The 18970-nt window shown below is 32.6% G+C and overlaps 1 protein-coding gene across 1 annotated transcript; it reads right to left on the reverse strand.

Moving 5' to 3' along the window:
• Positions 1–1450: 1450 nt before the first annotated feature.
• Positions 1451–18370, reverse strand: MS3_00004006 (uncharacterized protein). Its single transcript, XM_051211888.1, has 5 exons — positions 18294–18370; positions 18183–18243; positions 7700–7763; positions 3483–3619; positions 1451–2070 (listed from the first exon to the last, which is right to left on the reverse strand). Exons 2-5 carry the CDS (start codon positions 18219–18221, stop codon positions 1963–1965), a joined length of 348 nt encoding a protein of 115 aa, XP_051072001.1. The 5' UTR covers positions 18222–18243; positions 18294–18370; the 3' UTR covers positions 1451–1962.
• Positions 18371–18970: the final 600 nt, after the last annotated feature.

The following is an 18970-nucleotide window of genomic DNA, read 5'->3' on the forward strand; positions in this document are numbered from 1 at the left end:
CGTGGAGGAGAATGGACCACCCACCAGTATTCTCTATTTAACTCTGTCATGGGCAATCCTTCCCATTTGTTAGGAATTGTTATTCATTATTCTGTTGTCTACTTCCGATTCTCGACTCAGTGTGTTCTTTGGGCTTCCTATTTTTTAAATTTTCCTTCAAGATTTCCAGTTAGGGCTTGCCTCGTGATACAGTTTGATAATTTCCTCAATGTGTGTCTTATCGATTTTCAACGTCTTTTCCTAATTTTCTTAGCTGGAAGCTGGTTTGCCCTCAACCACAGTAGGCTGTTGCTGATAGTATCCGGCCAACGGAAAATGAGTATCTTACGTTGATAATTGTTTATAAATACTTGTACTGTTTAGATGATGGTTGTGGTAGTTCTCCACGTTTCAGCTCCATACAGGAGAATTGTCTTGAAGTTCGTATTGAAGATTATGACATTGATGTTAGTTGACAGTTGTTTTGAGTTTTATGTATTTTTCAGTTGTAGAAATGCTGCCCTTACTTTGTCAATCCTTGCCTGTACATCTGAGTCAGATCTTCCTTCTTTCGTGTACTTCTACAAAATTCATTTTTATTAGGTCAGTTAGTTCTGAAAAAAACTATCGGCTTGAAATTCTAGGTATCTATTGTTAAAATATGAATACAATCTATTGCTCTATGTTCATTTTTTTAAAACAATATAACCTACTCACAGTAGTAAATGTCAGTCAGTCAGTTAGCTACAACGTCGGACCAGGCAAATATACGTATCGGTCCAAGTTGCCATACCGCATTAGCACGGCAAGATGAACACAGAATTCATAGTAGTTAATTCAGTGGTGGTATTATGTAAAAGAAAGATTGCATATGATGACATAGTACAAGAAAAAAGAATTAGTTTGTAGAAAAAAAGATATGAAGCGATATTAATCTCATAGTTTAAAGGAAGACAGAGAGTGTATACACCGACGCCATTGTGATCGATTCTGAGTCATGTCACCAAGAGTCTCCAACTGTTGGTTACGATAGTGACGCGGACTCCAACCACGTAGTCTGCATTTACCAACATGGCTCAGACTAGAAGTTAGTGACTTCAAGCACTGATGCCATGTTTTGGTTTGGCCACCCCTAACTTTCCTCCAACCATCCCCAACACTAGTCAGCATTGCGCGTCGTGGTAATCGGTGTTCAGGCATACGCAACACGTGGCTCAACCATTTCAGTCGATGAAGATCCACAACCTCATCAACTGATTTACCATCATTCCCTAATACCCTGCATCTAACCTCACTATTCCTTACCCGGTGATCCCAGCAGACGCCAGCAATATTTCTAAGGCATCTGTGGTCAACTACTAGTAGCTTACGAGTGTCTTTTTCTCTTAATGGCCATGTTTCGCTGCCGTAAATTAAAACAGAATGGACTGCCGCGCAGTATACTCGTCATTTTATTGATAGACAGATATTTCGCCTTCGCTATAAGTGCCGTAAATTTGCAAAAGCCAGACGAGCTTTTCGAATCCGTGGTGAGATTTCGTCAGACACCAAACCATTAGGGCTGATCAGACTTCCAAGATAAGTGAAGTTGTCAACGCGTTCGACTACTTCACTACCTATCCTTAGTTCAGGTGATGACGCAGACCAGTCCTGAAGCAACAACTTGCATTTAGAGGGAGAGAAGTGCATAGTTGTAAATAAGCCAATAAACAAAAATGAAGTACAACCAGAAAAAAGTATCAACATAATCCAATGATTTTATTCGTAAATCAATTACTCCAAAGATAATAATCAATAACCAATACCAATCAATCATAATTATTGAATTAAATTTTTTTTTACTATATTACTTTATTTAAAATGAAATGAGAAAATTGAACATTGTTAACACATATGTAACTCTTATTATATAAGATTTTAATGGATTATCACACAAATAATTTAGTTCTTGATTTGATCATATTGAATTTTATATAGAAATTATTAAATATCTCCATCATTTTTAACGACATAATCCATATCTCTTTTTAATTGACACATAACACATTGTGTACATATGCATGATAATAAAAAGTCATTAGTTATTGAACCCTAAAAGAAAAGAATCGACATATATTACTGATAAGGGGATCATATAGTGAAATACATTCAGTCAGAGATTAGAACTGTTATAAAAATGTAATAGTTAGTTAAAATAATGAACAGAATGATGGTCAAAAGATTATGGCCAGTTATATAAAGTATTCAGCTGATAATTACTCATGACATTAGTTTATTGTTCCACGTTCTCTAGATGAACTTATATCAGACAATAATACATTTGTCCAACAAACAAAGTTGTTTACACTTCATTAAATAACACATCTATATACACAATTTTGACATTATTAAGTGTTACTAAGACAATATAAGTGATTGTACGATTACTATTGTGAAGGTCACTCAATCGCTAATACAGTTGTAGTCTAAGTATCAAACTCATTACTTACAGCTCACCCTAATCATAGAAAGCAAAGAAATAATATTTTCATTTATGGTTATCATGTATTCAGAGTTGTTAATACATTCTTGAAATGGTTATACTAATCATAATTTTGATAATTTCTACATATCTGATATATCTGTCAAATATATTAACTAATTTTATGTCGAACAGTAACATTTGTTATTGTAATGTAAGAAGACAACAATCCTAGTTAAGATTTCCTGTATGCGGAATTGTGGATGCGCACTGTTGAGGAGTCCACTATTGGGAAGAAACGATCGTTCAGTGCTTCCAGGTTTTCAATGATGGTGTAGCTTAGATTGACTCATTATTTAACTATTAAAATTACCACCATCTCCACAAATTCAAATACTAACTATTTTCTTTTGATCAAATGATCCATACAATTGTTCAATACTAACTACATTATGACAAGTTAAGGTTCAGTTATTTTTCTATATATTGAATTCATATTTACTGACAGTGATTCTTATGAAAATACTATTTTTATCTGTGAGGACTGCTGACGGTTGAACTCAAAGAAGCTCTAAGAAGCTCAGAAAGAGCTGAAGATATTCCATCCAGTCATCTTTTGGAAGAATATTCCAATATCTCTACGTGTAGCTTCCCTATCGGACAAATGTTAAGAACCCACTGTATGCAGATTGGAGGACTATAACGATGATTTCGTTTTTACTGAAAACTATAAATACCTGAGAGGTTTTTACCATATTTGACACTGTTTGGAATAGAATTCCTTTCACTTGTCTTCTGTTTTCTCATTTGCTACTTGGAAGGTTCTAGCGTTTGTGTGCTCCAATGGTACATGGTATATTAAAAATCTAAGTTATGAATATAACAATCTCAATATATTATACTGATAACATTAATAAGAAATGATTTAATTTTATACAAAAATGATTCCTGTTTTCCTAATCCATTGAGTATATATACACATTTCCAAAAATATTAATAATTGTAAGAATTATAGGAAATAATAACAAATAATAATCCTTACTTTAATTTTATGCCTAAAACGTTGTCGCATTCTAAGTGGACCAGTTCCAGCGCCAATACAAGGCAACCAACACGGTTCATTGGCATATGAATATAAATAGCATAAATATGGACATGGACAAAACAGTGACAAGAAACCTAAATAAAAAAAGACAAACCAGACAGACATTATTAAATGTTAAATGAATCGTCTGAATCCAAAAGAAAAAGAATATTAGGATGTTATTGACATGAATTTCACTGTGTTTGATCAATATTCGTCGTACTATATTTATTGTAATATAATATTTACTGATTTCTAATACTTGAATTTATCTGTCAATTAAAGCTAGAACACCATGGAAAACCTGGAAGCACTGGACGGCCGTTTGGGGGGGGGGCTCCTCAACAATGCGCATCCATGATCCCGCCTTTCGAGATTCGAACCCAGGACCTATAGGTCTCGCGCGTGAACGCTTAACCTTTATCTTCAGTGAGTTACTATTTCATAACAGATCTGGCTGAACCCTACTGGTCACTGATTCTCACTGGAACTCCAGGAAACCCCTCTTGAAGTCAGTCACTAGTGATCATATGATGACTCATGAATTCAACTATAAAATTTCTAAAATCTGCACAAAACACCCTTCTTATTTTTAATAGTAAAGTCTGAATATTACGAAAAAAAACTACTCAATCAAAAATTCATCATACTAGAATATTCCATGAAACTTTTTAATTGATGTGAATGTATCATTGGTGTAGATATTGTGCAAGTGTTATGTTTGATGAGCCACTCTATAATTTCTTAATAATTATATAACTAGTTGCTAAACGATGAATTTTACAAGGATTTTCAGTTATTTTAGTAATAAAAATCAAGGATACATTATTAACTTAACTACACATAAAAATTACATTAGGTATATTGACGTTTTCATGGTATTACTAATCACTAGGGATTGTAATAAATAAATGGCAGAAGCTGATGGACTAACCCCTGAGAATCTTGTAGATAGTTGTCCAGTTTTAGCAATTAGATTACCTGAAATCTTAGCCAAAATCTGGGAAGTGGATGTAATGCTATCCGACTGGTTTGAATCACTGACCATCTCAGTCTATAAGGAAGGACAACAATCCTCGTGTGACAACCAAAGAGGAATCAGTTTAACTAACATATTGTGTAAAATATTAGCCACAACAAAACTTCAATGTCTAATTACAACACGTGAAGTACGAACTCGAGAAACTCAGGCTGGTTTCAGAACTGGAAGTAAATGTAAAGACCAAATACTTACCCTTTGACAGATTCCGGTACATATACATACTTATCGACGTCCAACTATAGTTGTGTTCCTTGACTTTAAGGCGGTGTCTGACTTCGTTGACCGTGAGGTTCTATGTCACTGTCTGTCGTTGAAAGGAGTACCAAAGAAGAATATTAACCTTATAAATGCTTACAAATCGAACACTTCTGGTCGCGTCAGCGATTATGGTAAATCGTTGTCAGAACTGGCCACTTCAAGTAGTGTTTGTCAGCGTTGTCCACCTCCCTCACTTTTATTCAACGTTTTCGGGCGACCAGTGATGTCTGCTGGTGCAAGCTTAGGTTTGAAGAATGTTGGGGACGACCAAATCGAAGCAGAGTATCGATCCATGAAGTCATTTACAATTGGAATGAGCCATGTTAGTAGGTACAGACAACCTGATCAGGGTCTGTGTGAATGTCGTAACCAATGGTTAGTGACTCTGAATGACATGGCTCAAAATTGTTTGTAATGGGACTGGTGCATCCAGTCTTTGTCTTCCCCCAAATTCTGAGATCCGAAATGTTTCATAACTTTTCTTGTTTTAATTCCGCTAATTTATATTTTCTTTTCGAGTCATATCTTCGAGGCCTATTCCTTCCTATTATCATTGATACTGTAACTACTCCTACTGATGTGAGATTTGGCCTGACAACTTCATCTCTCTGTGCTAATGAGATATGACAAGTCGGTTCGATGTACACATGTTGTAGTTCTACGTTATGACTGAATGAATCATTATATAAATAACGAATGATTTAGACAGCGTCAAGTCATATCCTTCCATTGGCATATTTGTTTACAGATAACAAAAAATATTCAAAATTGACGAGAATAGGTTCGTAAATCATGCTATAAACATATTTGAATGCATACGCAATGGTGTGAGGTGATAAAATGTGTTAGGTAACACTCGTCCGGAAGGTATGCTTGTGATTTGCTGAGAATCAAATTCGCGCTGTTAAATATCATAGTGAGAGATATTACCCATCAGCTTCTCAGGCTGCAACAATTCCGTACAACTGAGATGTACTCTGTTGACGAGTGTCAGTTAGTGAGGAACTTAGTTCCAATATCTCGACAACTAATTTTAATCTCATTATATGAAAGCAAATTATTATATGATTTTGTGATAGTTAGACAATTGTTAGCATTCCAGTTTGATGGAGAACATTATAGCATCACTTATGATTAGTTAGTATGAAACTGGTTATAACTAACAAATAGAATAATTTGATAATGAATTTTTAAGTATTTTAGATATTTCACAAAGCTTTACGCAGATTAATTGAAACAAAATTGAATAACTTTATAACATCTATGTGCACTTGTTATCAGTTATGATAAACTTAATTGCTAGAAATTTAAACACTCAATGATTAATAAATTTAAAAGATACATATGCTGTGTTTTGAACTACTCATATACACATAAGTAGTATATAGCAATGATCAGATATAGAATGTATTTCAGTGGAAGATCGAAAGGGAAAGAACGGAAACGGAAAGTAATTGGTATAAAAATGCATGAACAATGAAATATGGGACGATGGATTGAGATTCGCAAAAGGAACAGTCAAGTTTGAGACAATTGATTGGTATTTTGTAAATTAACTATTTACTATATGGTTCTCAGATTTTAATAAGATGTTCTGTAATTTTACGCTCAATTGCGTTTAGTTATCCCCACTCGTGTTCGTGTTCACCACAATGCTAATTGATGTTTTATTTTCTGTCATATTCTATGAAATTGCAAAGTAGTCATGAATAAACGTTTAGAATCTATACCGTCCTTATCAAGTTAATAATCTCTAACGTTGTTAAATGTAACATTGTTTGAGTAATTATTGTCAATAAAAATCTCTTGTTTTTATTTATATTCCCTTTGAATTTTCTGCATCTTGTTAATAGTGATTTGTTCAAAATCATTAAGAAGGGAATGAAATTTCTGAAAATACCATAAATTTAGTGCTTTGACAAAAAAAATAGTTTTTCAACTTATCTTATAGACTGACCTTAGTGAAATGATCATCCTAGTACATAACTCCCCAGAACTGGGTATTCATAATCAAGCGATGTCGGTATATAGAAAAAGTGCTCAAGTTATAGATTACTGAGCCAGTATTACACAATCCTTATCTAATACATTGTTAACAACTACCTAACTTCCGAAATGGTTAAAACTCACTGGTCATAGTTTCTGACTAGAACTCTAACCAGCATCTTTTTGAACAAATAACTATAAGTTCAAATTACAGAAAGTTAAAAATTCTTCAATTTGAAGTAGGTAGAACAGTAAATTTTACAATTAATTTCCGTGGTTAAGTTTGCATCATATAAAAAGTAAATCATATAATCAACTGCTCTATATGAACTTCTAGTAGTTGAACAATGCAAAAGTAATTATTGTGAACGATGAAAACAATTATCAATACGGGGCTATATAGATGGCTTTATTTTTTTTTTGAAATCACAAACCGGTCTAACTTAGGAAACCATAGAAATCCTGAACTCACAGGAAATTCATATCATTCGAGTACGGGACTCCTCAGTACGCAATCATGACTTAGCAACTAGGAAATAAACCTAGGGTTTTTGATCTCGAATAGTGGAACATGGTTAAGTAATATCGTGAACTGATTAGAGTTGAAAACCATCCAAACTTGGCTAAGTGATCCTAAAGTTAAGCGTTCGAACGAGACCGAAAATTATGGGTTTGATTCCATGTAGTGAGGTTGTGAATGCATAATTCAGAGGAGTTCCATAATAGGAACAGACAAATGTCTATACCTCTCTGATTTTCAACAGTTTTCTAACTAAAATCAATTTGTGATCCCAATATAAACATCACAAATTATTCTTTTGACAAATGCAATATATTACATTAAAATAATTGTCGTAAAACAAATATTTCAGTTTGTAAAAAAACTTACAACTAGTAAGGTCATTTGTACACTGAAATAGGCCTGACTCCCATTCTCTGGTCTCCTCAATTTGCTGGAAGAAACAGGAAATGATCATTAGATGGAATCGGATTAGTTAATATTGACCATATTAACCAATAGAAACATAAAAAGTATCCCAAAGAGTAACTGGTATCTCAATCAATAAAATAAAGATTTGACTTTCATTTCATTATGAACTGACATTAACTGAAAGACATAAGACTGGATGTAGAGAGAACAGAAATGAGGTGAAGTAGATAATCAACTGTGTTTTTTTCTGTTTCAAATGGTCATCCTTGACAAATGAAATGTTACGAGCATAACCAAAGCAAACTAACAATAACGAAAAGCTGGGGTCGTTTTCGTTTATCATTTCTGAAGATCTATACGAGTCAATGAATAAAATTGTGTTGTTTACTGAATAGATCAGAAAATTCACCACAGAAGTTTCCGAAGCACAATATATTTTTTGTTCTAAACAGTTGACTACTCATTAGTAACCAGTAACATCTCAGGGTGAGACTCTAATTTATGGACGAGTCAATCAGAAGACAGTACAAAGTAGAAATATACCATAAAAAACTGAAGAATTAAAGTGGATATTCTTCGTTTACGTGATTTAAAAACTTATTAAGGTTTGATAGACGTTCAAAGGTTGAAATCATAATACATACTGTATAGAAATTCATCCATATGGCACCATAATAGTCGAACTCTGGAGCCGTGATACGGTCTTAAAAAACTCCTTTAGTCTAGACCACTTGGCTTCAATATTATTAGTGTGAACGCCCCTTGTAGGGTCGACAAAATGGCGCTTGTTCACTAAGACATGATGCACATACCCAAGTCTATGAAGGCATCTATACGCTCTCCAATCATTTGTATATATCGTAGTGCCGGCTGAAAGTACTCCTGTATAATTGGTATTATTCTGCTTGCTTGCAGGTTTCTGACCCTTTGAAAATGTCTTTTTTGCGTTGATCGATCATAAATTCCAAGTACCTGTGAGGTATATTCTTAATATTCCGTCCTCTGTTATATTTCCACTTCCGTACTACTGTTTCATCTATTTCAACAATATTCCCAACTCCTTTGTACGACTCGTGTAAACGTGTCATTTTAATTGCACGTATATCCCTGCAATACTCATAGCACTATACAGCTGAAGTCTCAGTAACGTCTGCAAATGCTGCAGTTAGTGTTACTGGTGCTTCAATTATCCAATTTGCGACAATTATCATGATTTGTCTCAGTCTTAATCGCGATAGAGCGAAGAAACTAACCGTTCGAGCAGACTTTTTTCCTTAATATAAAGTAAATAAAAAGCAATGTCATCAAAATAGTCTGAACACAGTACTGAAGTCATTTGATTACCGCAGTCACAGGTAAAGGAACTTCTTAGTAGTTCCATCTGTTGAAGTTGCTCAATAATTACGTCTTCTCTTAAATCCGCTGCAAACCGATCGTGACCTTGAAATCCCTCGAATGCTTCTGTTTGGCCCGCCCATAAATTAGAGTCTTGCCATTGTGAATAAGTATGAGTAATCAGAAAAGTTTACAGGCCACATCTCTTTTAATGAACATATCTAATAGTTAAATGAATTATTCGGTTTACATGTTCTTGTATAAAACAAAATTCTTATTGGTAATGTCCTTCAAATAAATCTATACTTGCAACAATTTGTTATTTTCCTCTTTCCAAATGAACTCAACAACTATTATCCCTTTTATTTTATTTAACTCAGCTGTTTATTTAATAAATTTCATAGAATAACCGTTTGTGCTTAAAGACTAGTTAAATCCATGATATCAGTCTACATTATCAGATTATTCATATTGTATAAATCAATAAGTAGGAGGTTTTAATAATCATGGCATATTCCTTAATTACTGACCATGATAACTAACTTATATAATCATTTGTTTGTCAAGTCTTACTGTTTATGAAAAATTAAATTGTTGCTTATTTGTAGAAAAAGTAGAAATTAATGAGCACATCGTGATATAACTGAGATACGTTTAGTTAAACTACGATCATTATCTCATTTGTATTGGTTGTGTTGAATTTTCTCATTGATGCTTTAGGACTGTTATCGATCAGTCTTTTATTAACATATGTGCATCTTTTGAGAACTGTCCTCCTATTACTATTAAGTCACAGGGATTATAAGCAGAAATGGATGGTGGCTAGCATTGGACGTAACGTGAGTTCTGGATTCCATTGTTAGGCACTATCAAACTCTTCTGATGATCATTATCAATGATAGAATCTCAAATACCCCAATGTCTAGAAAAGATAAACTTAAAACTAGACTCTTTTCTCTGCTTTGTTTCAGCTTTCCATTTATTTAGTATATTCAATGGAGAAGCAGCTTCATAGGATGAAAGTTTGTAACAAATATGAAGCAGTTTTATTTAAAATAAAGTCTAAGCAGATTTTCATTTTATTAAATAATCTCAGAAACATCGAATTGAGATAGAAGTGATCCAAGAGTATTTCAAAATCTATGTACAAACAATTAAAGTCTATTCAATATACAATTCATTAAAACAGAATAAAAACACCTAAGATGAGATTGAAACAACCATTCGTATTACATCAGGACAAGAAATAAGGATGTTCATAACTTGTAAACGCATAAATAAAGAAATGTGGAATGAATTGATCGCTTGAAAATAAAATGTATCTAATTCATATTTCTCTACATTTACAATCTTCAAGTCAATCGTACCGAATTACTAAGTTCAATCTCGCTTATAAATTCCTAGCTAAGTTGGAGTAAATTAATATATTTAATTAAATAAATTGAGCCTATAATACAAACACGATAAAAATTTTAAAAAGAAACATTTATTTTCGTTTACTTTAGTTCCGCATAGTAATAAAACATAGAAATTATCTAGCTACTGTTGTATTTTTTAACTAAGTTTATTTTACATTGTTCTTACTCGCTTCTCCCCTACTCTTTTACGTATTTTTTATACTACTTATTTACATTAAGTAAACAGTTGTATTGCAAGCAAATTTTAAAGTTTTTTGCATTTGTTTAAACGCAAGGGTTTCCATATTGTTTGCTCTTGGTTCGGATTTTGCTTGTTGGTAAACTGTTGACAAATTTAAACACAGCTATCACCTGCCTTTTGCACTATCGAAGCCCTTTTTATTTCATACGAAAGGACGCGTTAAACGCCGCAGATACCTTACAAGTTGAGGACCACTACTTTAGGCAAATCGTTGTTTTTTGAACTTCAGTTTTTCCCGTATCTCAATTGGGTGACTTGGACGCTTCGATAGACCTAACAGTTAAAATATTACCGAATGATTCGCACTGCTGACGAGTTCCACAATGGAACCAAACGGCCGTCCAGTGCTTCCAGGTTTTCCATAGTGGTCGAGCTTCAACTGAATCATGATCTCAACTATTAAAATTACTATAATATCTACAAAAAACCCTTCTAATATTAAAGATTGATTGATTGTGATTTATTCATATACATGTACTTTCATTTGAATGAAAATTAGATATAACAATCAAACGACTAAAAATAATTCCCTTTTGAACAAATTGAACTATTCTGAGGACAACCCACATGATATTCTCTACAATATTAAGCTGTTAATTATAGTATTATAAGTGTACAATTGATTGAGGTTAATATTTATGAGGAAAGGAGTAGTGTATTATTTAGATTATCACATGAATTGTCAATCATGAAATTAAAATGTACACAGGAATAGAAATTTATTCATACACAAAAAAAGGTGGCAAAATTTAAAATCCAAGCCAAGCGTTTAACTAAAATTTGCATCTATGACATATATCTATATTCCAATGTGGGTTCATGTTCTTATTAAAGTGTAAATTAATCAATGAACTTAATAAAAACTATATTGCTGTTCATTAGGACACTAAGTTACAATAAAAAAAACATTTAGTCATTATCAGAAGAGGTTTGTGGAGATTTTAGAAATTTCACTGACTCAAATCATGAGTCAGTTGACGCTAGACTACCACGGAAAACCTGGGAGCACGGGACGGCCGTTTCGTCCTATTGTGAGACTCCTCGGCAGTGCGCACCCACGACCTAGCCCCCCGCGAGACTCGAACACAGGACATACTGATCTCGCGCGCGAGCATTTAACCACTAGAACACTGAGCTGGCCGGCATCTGACGGTGTTAATGTCTAACTTCAACTAATCCACGAAATTGAACGACACATCCACCATTGTCTTCAGTGAGTTACTATCTCACAACAGACTTGGTTGAACTCCACTGGTCACTACTTCTCTCTAAAACTCCAGGATGTACCACTTGAAGCCAGTCACTAGTGAGCATATGTTGATTAATATCAGAAGGGGTTTTGTCCAGTGCTTCCCGGTTTTCTGTGGTGGTCTAGCTTCAACTGACTCATGATTTCAATCAGTGAAATTCAGTCATTAATTAAAAAGTGTAATCAAAGTGCAAACATTTCAGTCATTGAATAGTTTATAAAGGTTTATACATATGATTTCTACGTAACATATTCAAAATTTTCTCTACAAACAATCATACGTAAATAAACAAACAAATAAACAAATGAATAAATAAATAGGAAAAATAAGATATCTGACTAATTGGACTTGTATAAATCCCGAAGCAATACATTTTACAACAGAATAGAATGCAACCAAACAACAGTTAGAATGTATCAACTGAGTTGTTTTTATCTAGTCAATCATTGATTTAAGCATACGAATTTAATTTTTATTCACAACTTCATAGGGATCTCATATGGGATTGCTTAAGGGCTTAGATTTTTGTGGTATATAACTTTGTTGAAAGTTTACTCGTATTCATGGCCTATAAGATAAAGTTTATTATACATTATCAAGTACATGTTACGCATCCATTTCCATGTAGTTTACATTCAATTCATATACATTTTTGGTTGTAAAATAATAAAAATGATTTACTGTATAATGAAATTCATTAGAAAAACGTGAATAGAACAACGGCCAACAATCTCGTTGACTAGTCATAATCATAAGTACAAACGAACTGATCTTATATCTACATCATTCTTTCATATTCTAAATATTTTAAAAAGTTAATGTATTACTTAAATAATTATTTTAATGAGAAATATTATTAGTCTACAAATGATTTCATGTAATTTTTCATCACAGATTGAAGACATGTAAGTGAATATGTAATTCGATATGAACAGTCAGTTCATATAAGAAACGTCATTATCAAATTTTCTAAATACATATTGAATCTCTGAGTGAACATCAATTCTGGGATATAGGTACATCCAACTGACAAGTCCTAAATAGGTCGGAACGTGCCTCCTGGATTCCAATGCTATCCACTATCTATCTTCGCTTATAATCCTTGTGACTTAAGGCGATATCGAGGCAATACTCATAGGATACACATATACCAACAAGATACTGGTCACTTACAGTTGTAAACAACAATAAGATGATACAAGCAAACAATACTAAGTGAATTTAAATATATATTTAATTATGATCAGCAGGAGTCCCATACTAGGACGAAACGACTGTCCAGTGCTTCCACTAATGAATTCAACTACTAAATCACATATTTAATTCATTCTACATATTTTGTAATTAGTCTCATTAATATTGGTAATTAGTATGAATATATATATATATATACAACTCTACAACATATGAATAGTTATTTTCTTTAAGTGTCATTTCAATCAACGTAGAACGTTTCACGTCAAATTGACCCCTCCTCCTCCTCCTCCTCCTCCTCCTACTACTACTACTACTACTACTACTACTACTACTACTACCACTACCACTACTACTATTACTATTACTATTACTACTACTACTACTACTACTAGTATTGATAATAATAATTGTGATTATGGTTGAATAATGATTTTTACAGTGTTAAAATGTTTCCATAAGGTGTCATAAAACAATTACACCTAGTAAATTTGAACAATAATAAACATAAAACAACATTTGATAAAATACTAAAGAAACAAAAAAGAAAGAAATCTATTTTAATCGGATATTATAACAGTCTACACCATATTTATTTCTGAGTTAGTTACTTACTTATTACATGAGTTGAGTATAGATTTGACCCATAGGACAACAAAAAGGGGAAAGAAAATTGATTTTTAAGTGTTGAAAATCTGGACAAAATAATAATTATAAGAAATATATATATATATATATATATATATTTGTATGTATGTGTATTGGAGAGATTTTGTGCGCATGTGCATGTGTGTGTATGCGTGTACGTGCCTATGTTACATTTCACTGGAGTAGGAAGGAACAAAAGTGTAGAATAGATTAAAGGAATAAAAAATGTCAATGAAACAATTTAATTGAAATGACCTATTAATTTTCATTCATTTTCTTTTAATAAAACACATTTTGTTTTGTACATGAGAAACAAACAAACAAACAACAACAGTTGAAATGATTTTGTTTCATGAAACACCTAATGGATAATTAATGGTAGTTTAATTAAATTTAATAAAAAAAACTAAGTTGAAGCACAAAAATAATAATAATAAGTTGAAGTCTTTAAGGAATCATTATTATTAAACAACTAATTATTTCAATGGTTAAGATCATGTGTCAATTGAAGCTAGACCACCATGGAAAACCCAGAAGCACGGGACAGCCGTTTCGTCCTGTCGTGGGACTCCTTAGTAGTGCACATCCACGACCTAGCCCCCGCGAGACTCGAACACAGGACATACTGATCTCGCGCGCGAGCATTTAACCACTAGAACACTGAGCTGGCCGGCATCTGACGGTGTTAATGTCTAACTTCAACTAATCCACGAAATTGAACGACACATCCACCATTGTCTTCAGTGAGTTACTATCTCACAACAGACTTGGTTTAACTCCACTGGACACTACCTCTCACTAGAACTCCAAGATACACCTCTTGAAGCAAGTTACTAGTGAGCATATGTTGATTAATATCAGATAAGTTTTGTGGCAAGGCCGTAGATGCGCACTGCTGAGGAGTCCCATTCTAGGACGAAACGGCTGTCTTCTTCTTCCAGGTTTTCCATGGTGGTCTAGCTTCAACTGACTCATGATCTTAACCATTGAAATTATTATAATATCCACAAAACCCATCTGATATTAATTAATTATTGTTTATCGATGTATGCTTCGAATTAGTAGATATGATTTTAAAGAAATTATTGATAACAATTTGATTAAAATAATATTTCACTTGATTCCCTTAGTAACTATCATTCAATATGAGTACATAAAAAGGAATTCTAATTCATTAGTTGAGTTGTAATAATCTAGTTGATACAAATTTCTTGGATATTATATATACTGAAAGCAATAGATTCTATTATTTATTGTCAAGTCATAATCTATTATTTCATTACAATGGGTATTATCATAGATTAAAATTAATGATAACTGGTTAGAATGTATCAAATATATGTTGATTGACAGATCATTCATAATGATCCATGACTAAGTGATAATTACTTCCCCATGATATTAGTGAACAAACAAGGCATTATAATCTGTGACTAATATTAATGCTTATTTCTAAATAAGGTTATGAAAAGTAAGAAAGTTTTGAAATAACTATTTTCAATATGGTTACCATATTGTTTTACGAAAATTTATTGACAATATGTATTGCTTAATATAACTAATCGAGATAGGAATTCTAACGTTCAGAAATGAACTTTAAAAAAGTCAGATTATTACATACTTTTACATATCTATCACGTTAACTGCTTCTGAGAAGTAAGCTACATTGACTATGGAGTTCCATACTAGGACGAAAAAGGTATTCAATCTCCCCTAGTTTCTTACGACTACCTAATTAATGTCAGATTGTAGTACTAAACTACACTTTATCTTCGTTTTAGTGAAAATGAGGATTTTTAAACGATTATGGAAGAGATAATATTAATTAGAGTGAAACAAAGTAAAAAACGTCAGGGTCTATTATGTCGATTTTGCTTTTAAAATTGTTGAGATTAAACAGGCAGGAGTTGCTAAGCTCCTTCACCCGTACTTTAACTCTTTCAAAAATGATGAAAATTGTTTAACACTATGTAGCATAAATAATAACACCGGTATAACAGTTACATCCTTGTTTAATGCTACCTAGATCACTGTTTTATACACTTTAATCTGTGAATATTTAATAAAGATCAGAGAAGATAAAAAGCTATGCATTTATATGTTTCTTAATAGCATCAAACTAAAAATAGATATATTATTGCAAGAGATTACAGTAGGGAAATATTAAGGGAATTGAATTGGGATAAACTATTCTGACCTAAATGTAAGACAATAAAACTGAATGAGACTTAGTGTAAGCAATGATGAATAGTGGCTAGCATTGGAATCCAGTACGCGCGTTCCGCTCTATTCGGCACTCGTCATCTAGATGTACCTGCATCTCAGAGTTGATGTTCACTCTGGGACTCGAACCCAGTACTAATCAGCTACTGAGTCCTGATAGCCACTTACTTGTGCAATGGGGTGAATCTAGGTAATATCGAGGCATACGCACAGTATACACATATGCAAATAAAAGACTGATCAGTTTACTGTCTTAAACCTCAATGGGAAGATACAAACCAAACAATACCAAGTGAATTTAAGTGAGACTTACTTTCTGATTTTTTATATAAAAGAGAACATTTTCATGAACCTTAAAATAATGAATACTGGATTTATAAAAAAATTTGATTCCAAAATCAAGTATTTTTCACTAGCATACCAAAGTTAAAGATTATGACTGAAAGAAGTAAATTTACATTTTATGTATTACGTTCGACAATAACTTAAGATTTGATCACTATGATAAATATAATTGAGACATTTTTTCATTACAAAACGTAACCTTCATATATATGACAGTTATTCTCATAGTTAATAAATACTGAAAAGAATATTGAGGAAAATTGTTGACTACTTGATCTATCTACTCAATAATATACGGGAGAGAACTTGTCTCTATCTAGGTTTAGGCCTTCATACAACAGGCTATCGGTTGACAAGCGAGCGAGCGAGAGAAGATGAGTTAAATGGAATCCTACTCGATTTATTCGTGATTCCTGAATCAGATTAGAGTAAAGAGATACATAAACGAATAGATGACTAACACGCCCACAACGCACGAACAATTAAAAAATACAATAACGTCCAAACTAGACATTTGAGTAGAAAAATAGAGTACAAAATGTTATGTATAAATTACGATAGCTTTGGAATAGAAAGAGCTATGACCCTGAATCATGCATCAACGAAAGCTTATGGTTCATAGAGTGACCTGGAGATCAAATCAAATGTTAGTCTTTTACAAACTATGAGTTAAGTGAAATTATGTCCCTGAAAATAGTTCACGTTGTTTATCATGGCTTCTTTATTTCTCTGTTCACACCAGAAATTTTTCTACCATCTTTTCATATGACCCTATTTTTATTCTTTCAATAAGTCATTCATAAGTTGAGTATGATGTATATCGCCTCAAGTTGTCACACTTCACATCAGCACAACGAGAGAGTAAACGACCAAGATATATAACAAGAAACGTAAAAAGTATTAGTATTGCCATCGCAATGCACCTAATATTCACACTGATTGATATTACAAAGAAGTGAACACAAAAAAAGACACAATATAATAGAGAAGTAAATCGTATGGAATAATATGAAGTGTTATAGTGTAAAAGAAGATAGAGAGTAAATACAACTATGCAACTACGACTGATTTTGAGCCAAGCCATCTTTCGAAAACAGTTATTGGTCAGGATTATCTCTTTGACACCAACCAGCTAGTCATCACATCTTAACATGACAGACCAACAGCAGGTAAATATGAGTAACGCAGGTGAAAGTTACTTCTTATTTTTGCAGGCTTGAATCGGTTGTTTTAAATGTTTCATTTATTTAATTATTTATTGTTTTGAAAGTGGAAAAAGTAATAATGTTGGTGAGAATTTCAAACTACCAGTATTAAATGCCTTGAAATACATTGGGAACTTCAAAGCTAATTTTAGGTCAATTGAATTTTTTTATAAACGTTGTATTGGTAATACAGAGTAATGTGTGATTTTTGTTTTCATAATACAATAGTAACTGTTCACTTGCAAAGAATTTATCTAAAAACCACAGTTTAATGCAGTAGACTCTGAGCTAGTGTAATCAGTACTTAGCTGTTTGTTTATGTACTTAGTTAAAAGAGGGTTAAATATTTGCCTCAGTTGGCTAAATTGAAATAAGAGGTGGGACATATGACCATGCAACTAGGTGACAAGAAGCCAAGGATTTAAACTTTTGGGTTATTTCGTTTCCGAATGGCTAAGAATGCTAATATTCTACTAAAATCCTGTTAGGTGGATAAGTTGAGTTAAAGCTCCAATTCAGTGGATGTTAATTATGAATTTTAAAGTATAGAACTAAGAATATTAAACAGTTCAACAAACTTACACTTGACATAGGTTGTTTGGTGACAGCTTCTTCTCCCATTATTTCGGTTATGTACTAATAGCTAATGAAGAAATCAAATAGCATATGTCATACAATAATATTAAAACATACAACCACACACACGTAGTTCGCTGTTCAATGTAATTCAGTTGAGTAAATACAATATGGTTATATAAGCTTTATTTGTACTCATTATCAAACATTTTATAATATATATAAAAAAAAGATTGGCCACGTTTAACTGACCTAGGATTGGTTGAATCGAAAAAATCGGAATTCCATATCAATATATATATAAATATCAATTTCAAAAAAGGGAATGAATAAAATGTAATAATATCCAAGACACTAACAAGTATGTGTTGTTTTTTTAATTTAAAGATTATCTTATCATGTGAACAAAATAAATAGGGAATAACTTGGCAAACAAAATTGAACAATATTTCTGGTTAAGAGTAATGAAAGCCAATAATTATTACATGATTAGAAAGTTTAATATGTACGTTTAATTGGAATTTATAATGTATTTATCGCTGATTTAATAATAATAGAAGACTGAATAAATAAAGTTCTCGACTTCAGACCTTGTGTTTGCGAAGAAGATATGGACCTCAATGAAAATTTCAATCGATTCAATAATTATCGCTCAATTCAATTTAGATTAGAAGCAGAGGCAAACGAGGAGTTTCATTTTCTTGATAACTTTTTGAAATGAAGGTCGGATAGCTATTTACATCGATGCATAAAATACCGACTTGGAGTGATCAGTATGCAAATTTCTATAGCTG

This window comes from Schistosoma haematobium, chromosome ZW, assembly GCF_000699445.3.
Source record: "Schistosoma haematobium chromosome ZW, whole genome shotgun sequence".
Lineage (NCBI taxonomy): Eukaryota > Metazoa > Platyhelminthes > Trematoda > Strigeidida > Schistosomatidae > Schistosoma > Schistosoma haematobium.